Source organism: Quercus robur, chromosome 6, assembly GCF_932294415.1.
Source record: "Quercus robur chromosome 6, dhQueRobu3.1, whole genome shotgun sequence".
NCBI lineage: Eukaryota > Viridiplantae > Streptophyta > Magnoliopsida > Fagales > Fagaceae > Quercus > Quercus robur.
In genome coordinates, this window is record NC_065539.1 from 44,012,635 (window position 1) to 44,025,560 (window position 12,926).

General features: G+C 31.2%; 1 protein-coding gene across 1 annotated transcript; it reads left to right on the top strand.

The window, feature by feature from the left end:
* Positions 1–288: 288 nt before the first annotated feature.
* Positions 289–12,104, top strand: LOC126689737 (agamous-like MADS-box protein AGL11). The gene is made up of 8 exons (XM_050384925.1): positions 289–470; positions 7,864–7,945; positions 8,555–8,616; positions 9,958–10,057; positions 10,275–10,316; positions 10,409–10,450; positions 11,401–11,555; positions 11,990–12,104. Exons 1-7 carry the CDS (start codon positions 289–291, stop codon positions 11,536–11,538), a joined length of 648 nt encoding a protein of 215 aa, XP_050240882.1. The 3' UTR covers positions 11,539–11,555; positions 11,990–12,104.
* Positions 12,105–12,926: the final 822 nt, after the last annotated feature.

Below are 12,926 nucleotides of genomic sequence, written 5' to 3' on the forward strand. Positions count from 1 at the left end.
CAATTTCATATTCAATTCTGCAAAACCATTTTGGCAAGCATCAATTTTCTGTTGAAACTCTCAAATTTTGAGGTTTGTGGGGTCCCAAAAATTATGACTTTGATTTTTTTTTTTTTTTTTAATTCTAAAAACTCTACATTAGTTGAAATGTTTAATTATACACATCAAAGAAAAGATTTGTGTAATATTCTCATATTGAACATATACAACTACTGATTTTGCTAAAGTAAATAACATATAACTACATGATGTCACTTTCTAATGTGTTTAGGCCTCTCAGGTTGCGCAATGGGGAGAGGAAAGATTGAGATCAAGCGAATTGAGAACACTACAAACCGTCAAGTCACTTTCTGTAAGAGGAGAAATGGTCTCTTAAAGAAAGCTTATGAACTATCTATCCTATGTGAAGCCGAAGTGGCTCTTATCATCTTCTCCAGTCGTGGGCGGCTTTATGAGTATGCAAACAACAGGTAAATTAATCTCACATATCTTCATTTTCATTATTTGTCATGTTTCTCTTGCAATTAATTGGGTGAAAATAGTTAAATCAAAAATATATATTTGTCTTTTGGGATTTTCTAATTCATCTATACATGTACTTATTTATTTTTCTTTTGACATTGATACCATGGATCTTTATATATATGTGGAAATTATGGTCTTCTTTTATGTCATGACTTGTGTAATGAGCTAAAAGAAGAGAGAGGGGGAAGAATATATTCAAAGTAGGTAAATGAAAGTGAAGATACAAGTATATTTTGAAATTTAATGAGCTTACAGAAATTTTTTGAAGCCATTTTTTTTTTAAGATATATATAGGTATTTTATTTGGTTGGGGGGGGGGGGGGGTGAGGATAGACTACCAATGATCTGCAAGTATCATTCATGCTGCTTCCAAGAAAAAATGAATTAAAAAAAACATACAAAGTTGCAGTTATCTCTTTAAAAAAATATATATATTAGCCTAATTATATGGTATTCTTTGAATTGAAGTACTTGTTAAGAAATGTCTGCACTAATGTGTGCATATTAATATGGAAAAATGGAGTTTGAAATAACTGGCTAGTCCCATGAGATAATCTAGAAACAAGTATCTTTAATTTGAAAAAACAGTCTCATTATATTTCTTATTAATCTAGTTTTTGACTTGTGCCAAGGTTATAAGAGCCTTTACATTTTTAAGTAGTGTAGTTAAATCTGATATCAAACAATAGTAACAAAAATAAGTGGTTAAGATAATATTGTTGGGATCAAACCTACTGACTTAACCTTTCAACTATCATAAACCCCAGATCCCAATACTTTTCTTTGATTCTAACCCAGTATAAAGAGGTATGGGATTAAATGGGGATTGAATTGGGATGGCATGGTTTATATATCATTGGAATGGTAACATTAATATAATCAAGCACCTTCCTTCTTTACGCTTGTAAAATATATCTATACAAATTAAATATACTCAACAATATGGATTAAACTATACACGAAAACCAATTGGTTTTGCTAACAAAACGAGGATAAAAATACATACAAATGATGCAAGATATTCATCCAAGCATTGATGAAAATAATGCACTGCTACATCTCACAGTGTGTTCATATAGTACAGACATACTCAAAGTTGTTTGATAAGACTGCATGAAGAAAAGGCAACAAAAATTCCCAGATGCAGCTCTAGCAGTACTTTTGCATACAAATACATATGTTCACCAACAGTAACCATGAGAAACAATTTGTTGGTGGATGTCTTTTACACTTATTTGATTTCACTTTTTAGATTTGTGATCTTTGAGATTCTAACTGTGTAAACGAAAGGACTACTTAGCAGAGGTTCTGATCCTTTCCTATTCTGTTGTTTGTGGGATCTCAGCTGAAGTAGTCTTCTATTTCCACTATTAGCTCACAAATCTTCCTATCATTTCTTTAATATCTATTTGACTGACAGCCAATTGCTTGATATTTTATATGTGTGTACTGTACACGTTTGTTTGGTATACTTCACAATGAAAGGTCTAAAAGTTTCAGTGAACTTTTTGGTCTCTTTGTTTTTCCAACCTCATGCTAAGAGAGCTAATGCCAAAAGTCAGGGACTAAGTTCTTTTAGGGTTTTAGTTTTTAATGGTTGGCGCGTGGTCTACAAGTGCTGTAGGGTTTATCATTACCCTCTTTCATTCTTTGCAGGATCTGTTTTCTTTGGTCATCTTCTACCAATTCTAGCTTTGAGGATTACACTCACCCCCCCCCCCCCCCCCCAATCTTTTGTTTGCTTTCTTTAGTGAAAAAAATGCATAACATATCTTCTTCTTCTTCTTTTTTTGGCTTCATCCATGAAAGGTTATAGACTTGCAAAGAGTCTTTGGTCCTTCTGCTTTCAATTAGCACTTTTTTGGTACAAAAGAATGAAGCAGAAAAAGAAGACAATCAAAATATTATGTTCATGTATTGCACAAGGATAACCCTTTCTGATCCATCAAAATATCATAAAGGAAACAGACTTGAGCGCCACAAAAGTGTTTTCTAGCAATCTTCAGGTCACATTACTAAATATAGCTAGCTCCACTAACATGTACTGTGCCTTCAGCACCCATTACTTCCTTGATTCGTTGTTTCAAGTTTGTTTCCCATGACATTTGTTTCCTCAAGTTCTTTAAAACAAAGAGCCTTTGTCTAAAACTCTTTTCTTTTTGTTTGTAATAAATTACAAAAGAATTCCATACTTCCTTTGAAAAAGAGAATGGCTTGACCTGGCAACAGAAGTCAATGGAGACTTAAAAAATACTACATGAAAGTCAAAGACACGCTCCCCCACACATACACATACCATCTTATATGTAGGTAGTGTAGACACTCAAATGATGCAGCTAAGGAACAAAGGTTTGATAGGATGTAGTATGTGGATGGATAAATTCAAGATATTAGAAAAAGATAAAGAACTCCTTGAATAATTCTTAGGGCGCAACTTTTTTCATACCTTATTGATGAAATAGAAAATTAGAAAACCATTTTTTTGAGAACCATTTAATCTAAAATAGTTTATTTGGCTAGCAATAGCAAACTTCATAAATTTTTTTTTTTCTCACCTTGATCTTGTTAAAAAGACAAATTATGATTGAAATAGTATTAGTTTCATAAGGGTCAAATCAGTTAGATCATTTCTCAAGGTTACATCCACAACATTAATAATCATAACCAAGAAAATTTTTGTGCAAGAACCACGTTCCACCACCACGGGCAATGAGAACATTTAATATTTGTACTATTTTCTTGGAGGACAAATAATAAGTGGCAACACAGCACTTGCCCTAAAAAGAATGTCATTAGAGCACGGAGCAAAATGTGTGAGACTGGAATTCTAGTTCATCAAAAGTCCACTTCACTTTGTGGAATAAAATGGTTTTTGTCTATGCTTTTCTTCCTTTATTGGACCAATTTTGTTATGATACAATTTTTTCTGCAATTTTTTTTTCCAAAAATGGTTGATCTAGTAAATTATGGAAAATCACCTTTACATAGATCCACAATTTACATCACTCTGTTTTTCACCATTCACGACCTACCACATCAATAAGTTATAAACTTTCTTAATATTATTTTTTTGTTTTAGAAAAAAATAATAAAATAATGTCTGTAAAAAAAATGTATATATAGATTATAGATTCTCTTAGTAATTTGTTTTTGGTTAAATGACATGACTTGGATTAAGCTTAATCCTCACTTCCCTCATTGCCTGAAACCACTAATTATTTGAGTAGGACTAAGTTTAAGCTATAACTTAAGTCGCTTGACAAAACGCTTGTCATCGTTCATTCCCCTCTAGGCCACTCATTGATTCTTGGGTAAACTGCGTATTTAGTCCCTATCCTATATATCATATTTCAATTTGATCCCTAACCTTTTAATTGTGTCAATTTCGTCCTTAATATTTCAGTATCGTGTCAATTTAGTCCTTATTGTTAATTTTTGGATGAAAATTGATTACATGTTTAATGGCCAAAATAAAAAATTAGCTTTCATTAATGTGACAATACAATAAAATTTTATTTTGGCCATTTGACATGTCATCAATTTTCATCCAAGATATAACAATGGGGACTAAATTGACACGACACTGAAAAGTTATGGACCAAATTGACACAATTAAAATATTAAGGACCAAATTAAAATATATTGTAAAGGATAGGAACCAAATATGTAGTTTACCCTTGATTTTTCAACAGGTGAAGGAGTAGGAATGAACCCACATTAGAACCAAAGAGGCCATGGCCTTGACCCCCTCTTTTATTCTTGAATTCAATTAATCCAAATAAGGTCTAAAAAAACAATGAAAATTAATGGTCTGTTAGTCTATAACTTTTGGCTTTCCTCTAAATAAAAAACCTTTTTAACATTAAATATTTTTGAAATTTGTTTTCTATGTTTTTGGTGTTTTATATATCTAAAATCGACAAAATAAGAAAAACATCTTAATTAATAGAGAATTAAGGGCAAATCATGAATAAGAGACTAAAGGGCTTCAAGAAAAATACTTTTTATTTCTACTCTAAGTTTTTTTTATATATAGATAATTATAATATGCTGCTAATCCCGCAGCTCAAACCCTCTTCCCCTAGTCCCTCAAGCATTTTGTGTATGAGGAGGTGTTAATTCAGTTATAAGGCATTTGGCTATTTCTATTCTAAGTTAGATGATTGTTCTTATGTGTTTGTTTTTTTCTCTTCATTTTGATGGGAATGGTAGTAGATCTAAAGTACATATATGTTATTATTATTTCTCTCTTGATTGTTCCAAGTGGTTAGTAACAGTTAAAAGATTAACAACTTACCAATTTGTTTTCCAGCCAAAAAAATAAAAACCAAAACTTCTTTATAGAGTGATTTTACTTGTACTTACTGTTCTTTGTTTTTACTACAACTAAAGTAAAAACATTTACAGATAAAAATTTATCTAAACTTTATTTTGCAATAAAAATGAAGAAGGTCTATTTGATTTTGCAGTTTAAAAAGAAATTATTGCAAATTTAGTATAAGATCAATCATAGATTGTTTTGGAGATTTAAACGAATTTTGAATTCCATTTGATAAATTCTGAATTTAAAATGTATCAAGACAAAATTATTTTATTTATAGTTTTTTGGTTAAAATTTTATTTATATCTTAACATTAAATTTTAAATGAATACTGATATTATTTTAGTATATTTCTCATTTATGAATTCTAAAAGAATGTTTGTTCATACAACTCTTAAAACTAAAAGGCTAGTTTCATCCGTATAAATAAGTTAGTATGGTCATGCCTAGATAGGATAGTAGTTAGTATGGTCATGCCTGAATAGGATAGCCACAACTGATTCTCTCAATATTTATGTGGGGGATTTTTTCCGCGCACGCTCTTTGTCCGCTTTGAAGAGCCAAGCCCGCACGGTTATGTCCTCAGCCCCGAGTATGGAAAGACTTTGAGTGCAGTCCCACATCGGTTGGAGAAGTGCCCCACGCATGCCTTATAAGCCCTTGGAGCAAGGCATAGTGTACCACTCTGTAGTTTCATCCGTATAAATAAGTTAGTATGGTCATGCCTAGATAGGATAGTAGTTAGTATGGTCATGCCTGAATAGGATAGCCACAACTAATTCTCTCAATATTTATGTGGGGGATTTTTTCCGCGCACGCTCTTTGTCCGCTTTGGAGAGTCAAGCCCGCACGGTTTTTTCCTCAGCCCCGAGTATGGAAAGACTTTGAGTGCAGTCCCACATCGGTTGGAGAAGCGCTCCACACATGCCTTATAAGCCCTTGGAGCAAGGCATGCATGGGGCGCTTCTCCAACCGATGTGGGAACACAAAGTGGTACACCATGCCTTGCTCCAAGGGCTTATAAGGCATGCGTGGGGCGCTTCTCCAACCGATGTGGGACTACACTCAAAGTCTTTCCATACTCGGAGCCGAGGACAAAACCATGCGGGCTTGGCTCTCCAAAGCGGACAAAGAGCGTGCGCGGGAAAAATCCCCCACAATTTACATTAAAAATTTTATCTAAAAAAAAAAAACTCTCTCTCTCTCTCTCTCTCATTAAAAAATTTATTAAAACAAAAAAAACTCTCTCTCTCTCTCTCTCTCTCTCTCTCTAAATGTATAGTATGTCATGAATCTGAATTTTTTTATTTGATAAGAAAAATAATAATATATTATAGATTGTAATTAATAGATCATAAAATGGAATATTATAGTACAAGTTCTTACATTTATTGAAACATTTCATCTTTGAGAGGCCTTTTGTACCAATTAAGAGAGTACCGTCAATATTGTAGTACAAGTTCTTGGTGTCTAGCCTTAGTGTTTTTATTAGAATTTATATACTACAGTTAGGTATGTAAAAAAGGTTTACCTTGCAATAGCTACATTTCCTTTCCTCTTCCATAGTTAACATAAAAATCTCAATTCCCATAGTTTTTCTTTTAACTCTTATTTTTAAAGGTTTTAATTCCCATTTTTTCTTGTTTTAATTAATTAAAGCAATCTAAAAATATACTTTCTTTTAAGAGTTGTTCACTTTTCTATAGGACTGAAACTTTCAATAGTGGCTTTTTGGTCCATTCTGCTTCTATAATTAATTAATTAATTATACCAAGTAGTAGATGAAGCAAAAGAGTAAATACTTTCTTCATAGTAGGGTTTCTTCTAGTTAGTGTCAAAATGAGAAGTAAGAAAGGCGATGCATGTCCCCCTTTCTATACTTAGTGTGTGGGGATGCAAATGCATAGGGATGACATTGGTTGTTCTTTCTATGTGACTGAGACGTTGAGTTGACTTGAAAAGGTACCACTTATAGAGTATAATGATTCTTTGGGTTTTAATTAAGGACATTGTTCTTCATCTTCTTGACAACATGTACAAATCACAAGGATCCTATTATAAGTTTGATTACAAACACACCCAACTTCACAACTTATTGATTCGTGTAATTGTGAGTAGCTGATGGAAAGCGATGAGTCCTTATAATTAGTAGTAAGTAGAAAGTGTTAACCACTCACAGCCACACAAAATAAAAAGTTGTGAAATTAAGTGTGTGATTAAATGTGTCCCTAAAATTATTCCCCTATTATATACTGAGTGTAGTCAACTACATAAATTGGACTCCTTGTCTAGTTTGTTTTTACTTAGATTTGGTTGAGCTAACTTAAATTTCTATTGTCTTAAAAGTGTTGCTACAAGTGCAATACTTTTGTAACATTTTTTATCTTGTTGAGTATCAAGTTATTATTGATTTTCACATTGACCATAACTAATATAGTAATACTACTTAATTCCTATCATTAACAACTTGTTACTTCAATAATTGTGAAAAAAGTTGTGGCTATATAAACTTATAGTTTCTCTCAATTATTAGTTTCTAGTCTTGATAAAGTATCATCCATGGTGTGACTCTCACATTTGTTAGAAAGTAAAATGGAGATAAGATTGACTAGCATGATCAAAAGTATAATATTCCTCTCATATGGCTGGTTCTAGACGCATGTAGGTAGGTAAATGAACAAAAGATTTATTTCAATTACATAAATTGTGGAAAATGTTATCGGCGTGTTTTGAAAACTAAAGCTAAAACTTCAAGCCTTATGTGTTATAATCTTAAATATTTACTTTCCCTTACATAATTTCATCTAGTGAACAATGTCTTTATTTAATTTTTTTTAAGCATTAAACATGATTATCTTGGAAGCATAAGCATTTTATGACATCAACTTAACTAAGAACATAATTTTGTAAGAATTTCTAATTTATGTATGTGTTTTATTTATTTATGTGTTTACATGTGTACAATTTAGATGTGTCTTTGAATTAACATTAGAAACTTGATTTGTTTTGCCAAATAGCACAAAATCAACCATAGAGAGGTATAAGAAGGCATGCAATGATGGCTTAGGAACAAGCTGTATTGCACAAACAAATGCTCAAGTAAGCTATTTCTCTATATTCTTTTTTAAATTTTTTGTCTCTTTCTTCTAGGAAGCAATTTCTATATATTTATTATAGTGTGTGTTTGGCAAAAATTAAAAAGCCAAATTATTTTACTATTCAACTTATTTTTGTTACTATTCATGAGTATCACTGCACTTTTTAGTATTATTATGGGTTTCACTATACTATTTCAACTAACTTTTATCTTTATTTATAGTACTTTCAGTAAAAAAAATTCAGTTTCAGCAAAATAAGTAGATCCCAAACAGACTCATGGTGAGTTATGACATATTATAAATGAAAACTGCAACATCCCAAATGTATTGGATTAAATGAATATATATTGCACGAACATGTGTAGAGTGACAAATTATATGTGTGTTAAGTCAATTTGTACTATATAAACGATTGCGAGATTCTACTTGTAACTTTACTATTCTTTTTAGGGCTTAGTGCACTTTCCATATTAACAATTTGTTTTGTTAGTTGTTGCATTTTTATTTACTTTTTAAATTCTTCTTGTTTAGCATATGTACTATAGAATTTATGAACTTGACAAGGCAAACATATGCTTCCTATATAATTTATGTTTTTGAATGCATGCAGTACTATCAACGAGAATCTACAAAATTGAGGCAACTCATCCAAAATATGCAGAACGCTAACAGGTGATTTCTATTTGTCCTTATTTCCAAATGCAAATGGAAAAAGAATGATTAAAAAATTATTTTTCTTTGTACACAACTTATCAAAAACATTGAACATCTGTTTATCTATGGCATGGATTATAAGGTTTTACAATGTTGCACACGTTATGAAAACTACCAATAATAAAAATGAAAGTAAAGATAAAACGTGAAATTAATCCAAGAATTATATATATTGAATTTCAATTGGAAAATTAAGTTTAATACTAAGAAGTGGTGGTCCCACAATTGATAATAACGTTGTCTCCATTCCACTTAATGCTTTAGGCCTCATCTATTATGCTTGTGATATTAATATTAATCAATCAAAGTTATCCAACAATTAATCTATTTGTGGCCTTGTTAGGAAAGAGATGAAGATCTAGCGATCATATTATTCTTTTATCAATACATGTGCATCCATAAAACCTATTAGGCAATTAGGCATGAGTTATACCAAGGATATACACAAAATATATATGCCCTAACATTTTTGAATGTTTATATAAATGGGAGTTATATTAGAATTTTTTTACCTCAATTTTTTTTTCACCATAAGAACTCGAATGTGTTAGATCAAAGGAATTTTTTTTTCAATAAATATGCTTAGCTTCATGTGTTAGTAATATGTTGGCTTTATAATTTGATGGATAATGTATTAACATAGATAAGTTTGGTGATTAGAGGTATTTTGGAGGCTCTTAAAGAGTTTTAAAAATTTGTTATTTGGATTTGGTTTCCTTGGTGTTAAAAAAAATATTTTTCTTAGTATGAAAGGAAATAGTTTCCTTATTAAAAAAGTAATATAGTATTTATTATTCACCAAGAAATATAATTGAAGATTTTAAATATGCATTATTGTAAAAAGTTTGGTTGCTTTAGTCCGGTGAAAGTTCTGTCTAAAGTAGTCTTTTTGTGTAAGGTGCGGTGTGGTAATGTTTTTAGGGTTGAAAATACCAATCCATATAAGGGATCTTTTGAATGTATTTGGACTTATGGATTGTGAGTTTGTATGTATGAGATTTGTGGGTTAGTTTTTTACTCTTTTTTATTTTGTGAGGGTTGTTTGTGAAAGCCTTTTGAGTGAAGTTTGTGAGGTTTGGTGGGTGTGATTATAAAACATATCATTGATAGTGGATTTTGGTTGGTATTGCTGGTTAACATAAATTTGGAGTTGATAGAACCACGAAAAATATTATTATCTTATGTGAATATATATATATATATATATATATATTTTGTTTATATGAATGCATTTCCATTAGCCTTAAATCAATGAATCATAACAAAGAACTAATTATAATTTTTTTTCTTTACTTGTAGGCACTTACTGGGTGAGGGATTAAATTCTCTTAATATCAAAGAGATGAAACAATTGGAGGGCAGGATTGAACAAGGACTCACTAGAATCAGGTCAAAGAAGGTAAAAAAATAAAATAATGGCGATATGGAAAGAAAAAGTAAAGAAAATGTTAATGTGCATTCTAAGACACAATAGGAAGACCAAGCTCAACCATATTTTGAAATATCACTGCTTTCTTAACTTCTACTACCCAATATCTTAAAACCCTATTGTCTATCTCATTTAATTTTCCTCCCTTGTAATGTAGTCTAATTCTCTTACTTGTTCACTACAACAGCATGAAATGTTGGTGGCTGAAATTGAATATTCTCAGAAAAGGGTAAATCCTATCTTACTTTATTTTAATTCATTTCTACTTTACCACTTGTCAAACTTTCTTACTGGCTAATTGATATCCAAAATTTTCTCTAGGTGATGGAGCTCGAAAATGAAAGTGTTTGTCTTCAAGCAAAGGTATTTGCTAAACTTTTTAGACTAAATTATATAGAGCACCAATTATTCAACACTCATTAGTGTACATTGTCTATACGTACACATCATCCAATTTACGTCTTAAACGTGGATATGTTTAAAAAATGTAGATATCATGTGTGAAATTACAGACATTATATGTACGGAATGTACATTAACATGTGTATAATAATATTTCTCCTAAATTATATATAGACCTAACCATGAGACTTGTTAAATCCCTTTCTGTTTGAGGATTGGTAACAAATTAACAGGCTTAAAATAACTTATCAAAACAACTAGATATTTGTATTTACAAATTCCAAATAATTTTAGTACAGCACATGTTTAGATAGGACAAACCTATATATTCAACCTTTCCACAGGATTTTCCCCACCTTATATTTAAATGGTGTGTCTTGTGATCCATTGCTTATTTTCACACCAAATTATTGACTTCCAAAATCCTTCCATGGAGTCATAAGGGAGAGGATGGAGAAAAAACAAAACAAAACAAAACAAATAGGAAAACACAGGCAAGAGGTTATTGACTTTTTCTAGAAAGTGTTTTACTTACTAAAACACAACAATATGGGATTTTAATATTTGATGGTTTGAATTGAATTTACATGTAGTCGCCTTTGAAAGGTGATTTACACACGGATGAGTGAAACATAGCAATCAAGTTTCATGGCATTCACATTTTTAGTGTCTTATATATTTCCATTTCTAAAGTTGGAATTAATAACCCATGAGCTAAAGTACATGTTTGAATCATTCTAAAGCAGACCTAAAATCAAAAAATTATCACCCAATAAAAAAAATAATTAGAAAAAAAAAAAGAGTAAAATTTAATGGCATCACACGTCAAATTTTTTGCTAATAATATAACTTAAACCGCATTCATGTTTGTAAAAACATTTCTTACTTTTAAAGTTTTTTCTATTTTTCAGATAGAAGAAATTGAAAGGCTTCAACAAGTAAACTTGAATATGTCTGGATCAGAGCTCAATGCAATTCAGGCATTATCTTGCAATTTCTTTACTCCAATTGTAGTTGAGGGTAGCACTTCCTACTCACAACCTAAATAAAAGATACTCCGTCTGGGGTAATTTATCTACTTCCCTTTATTTCTTCCTTTTTAACATTTATCTGTAGACTAATTTTTACTACTTATGTTTACTTATAAGATCCAATGAAAAACCTTGCAATCAACCAAATTTTAATTAATACATCAGTAATTTTAAATACTATGCTCCCTGAATGCAATTACAAGATTGAAAGTTAAGCCTATAAGAGTTAACATAACTGAAAATACACCATATGGTCCATATGTACTTTGACACAAATTTTTTGTCCCAAACTATATAAATATTGGCAATCAACATCTATCTTGGTATTTTTTGACTCTCACTTTTTAGAATTAATATTTTTTTTTCCCTTAGGTTTAATATCCTCTACTTTTTTGGCTTGATGATCAATAATACTAGAAAAGAGAAGGATACATGTTCTAACTTTAAATTCTTCATTGTGTTTATGCAGGTAAACTATTCAGCACCAAATCTGCAAGTGGGATCATATTATATAATGCCTAAATAAATTTCTCATTATCTACTATCTTATTAAGTTATTTGGCACTAAATCATTGTGGCTTGTGTTATGTAGTGTCTAGCATTTCTTTCTATAAGATAATCTGCACTCATCTTTGCCTAACAATATAAGATATGGTTATATTTTTATTAAGGAGTATAATATCGATGACTAGATTAATGCCAAGCATATTTACTACTTACTACCAGTGATCACATATTAGTTTATTTTTGCATAAAGTTTGCCAATTATCAATGTGACACATACAATGCACAAGTCATGCATGTTATCCACAAGATAATTAAACCTGTGATCCTCATTCCCTTTACTCCACTTGTGCTAGCAAAGGTTCTCTATTGCTTAAAAGTCAAACACATGATGACCATTTTTTATTATAAGTAATGAAAGATAGTTAAATTTAAGTTTCTTTTTTGTAATCCAATGATATGCATCACTACAAAAAACGAGGTCTATAGTTGCGTTTCAAAAACACAACTATAGACCCCAAAAATGCAGCTATAGGATATAGCTACATTTCCTATAGCCACATTTACAAACCAAGCCTATACATTGCAGCAATAGCCCCCTGTGGGTCTATAGCCACGTTTTTATAACCGCGGCTAAAGGTCAGACCTGTAGCCACGTTTTTTAACCGCAGCTATAGGCTGAGACCTATAGCTGCGTTTTTGAAAAACGCGGCTACAAACTAGCTTTAAGCTGCGTTTATAACCATGGTTATAGCTTCAAACCTATAGCTGCATTTTAAAAACGCGGCTATAGTTTCTTTCAATGTAGCTGAAAAAGGGGTCTATAGCCGCATTTTTTTACAAACGCAGCTATAGGTTAGACCTATAACCACAGTTTTAAACATAGCTCAAAGCGGGCCTAT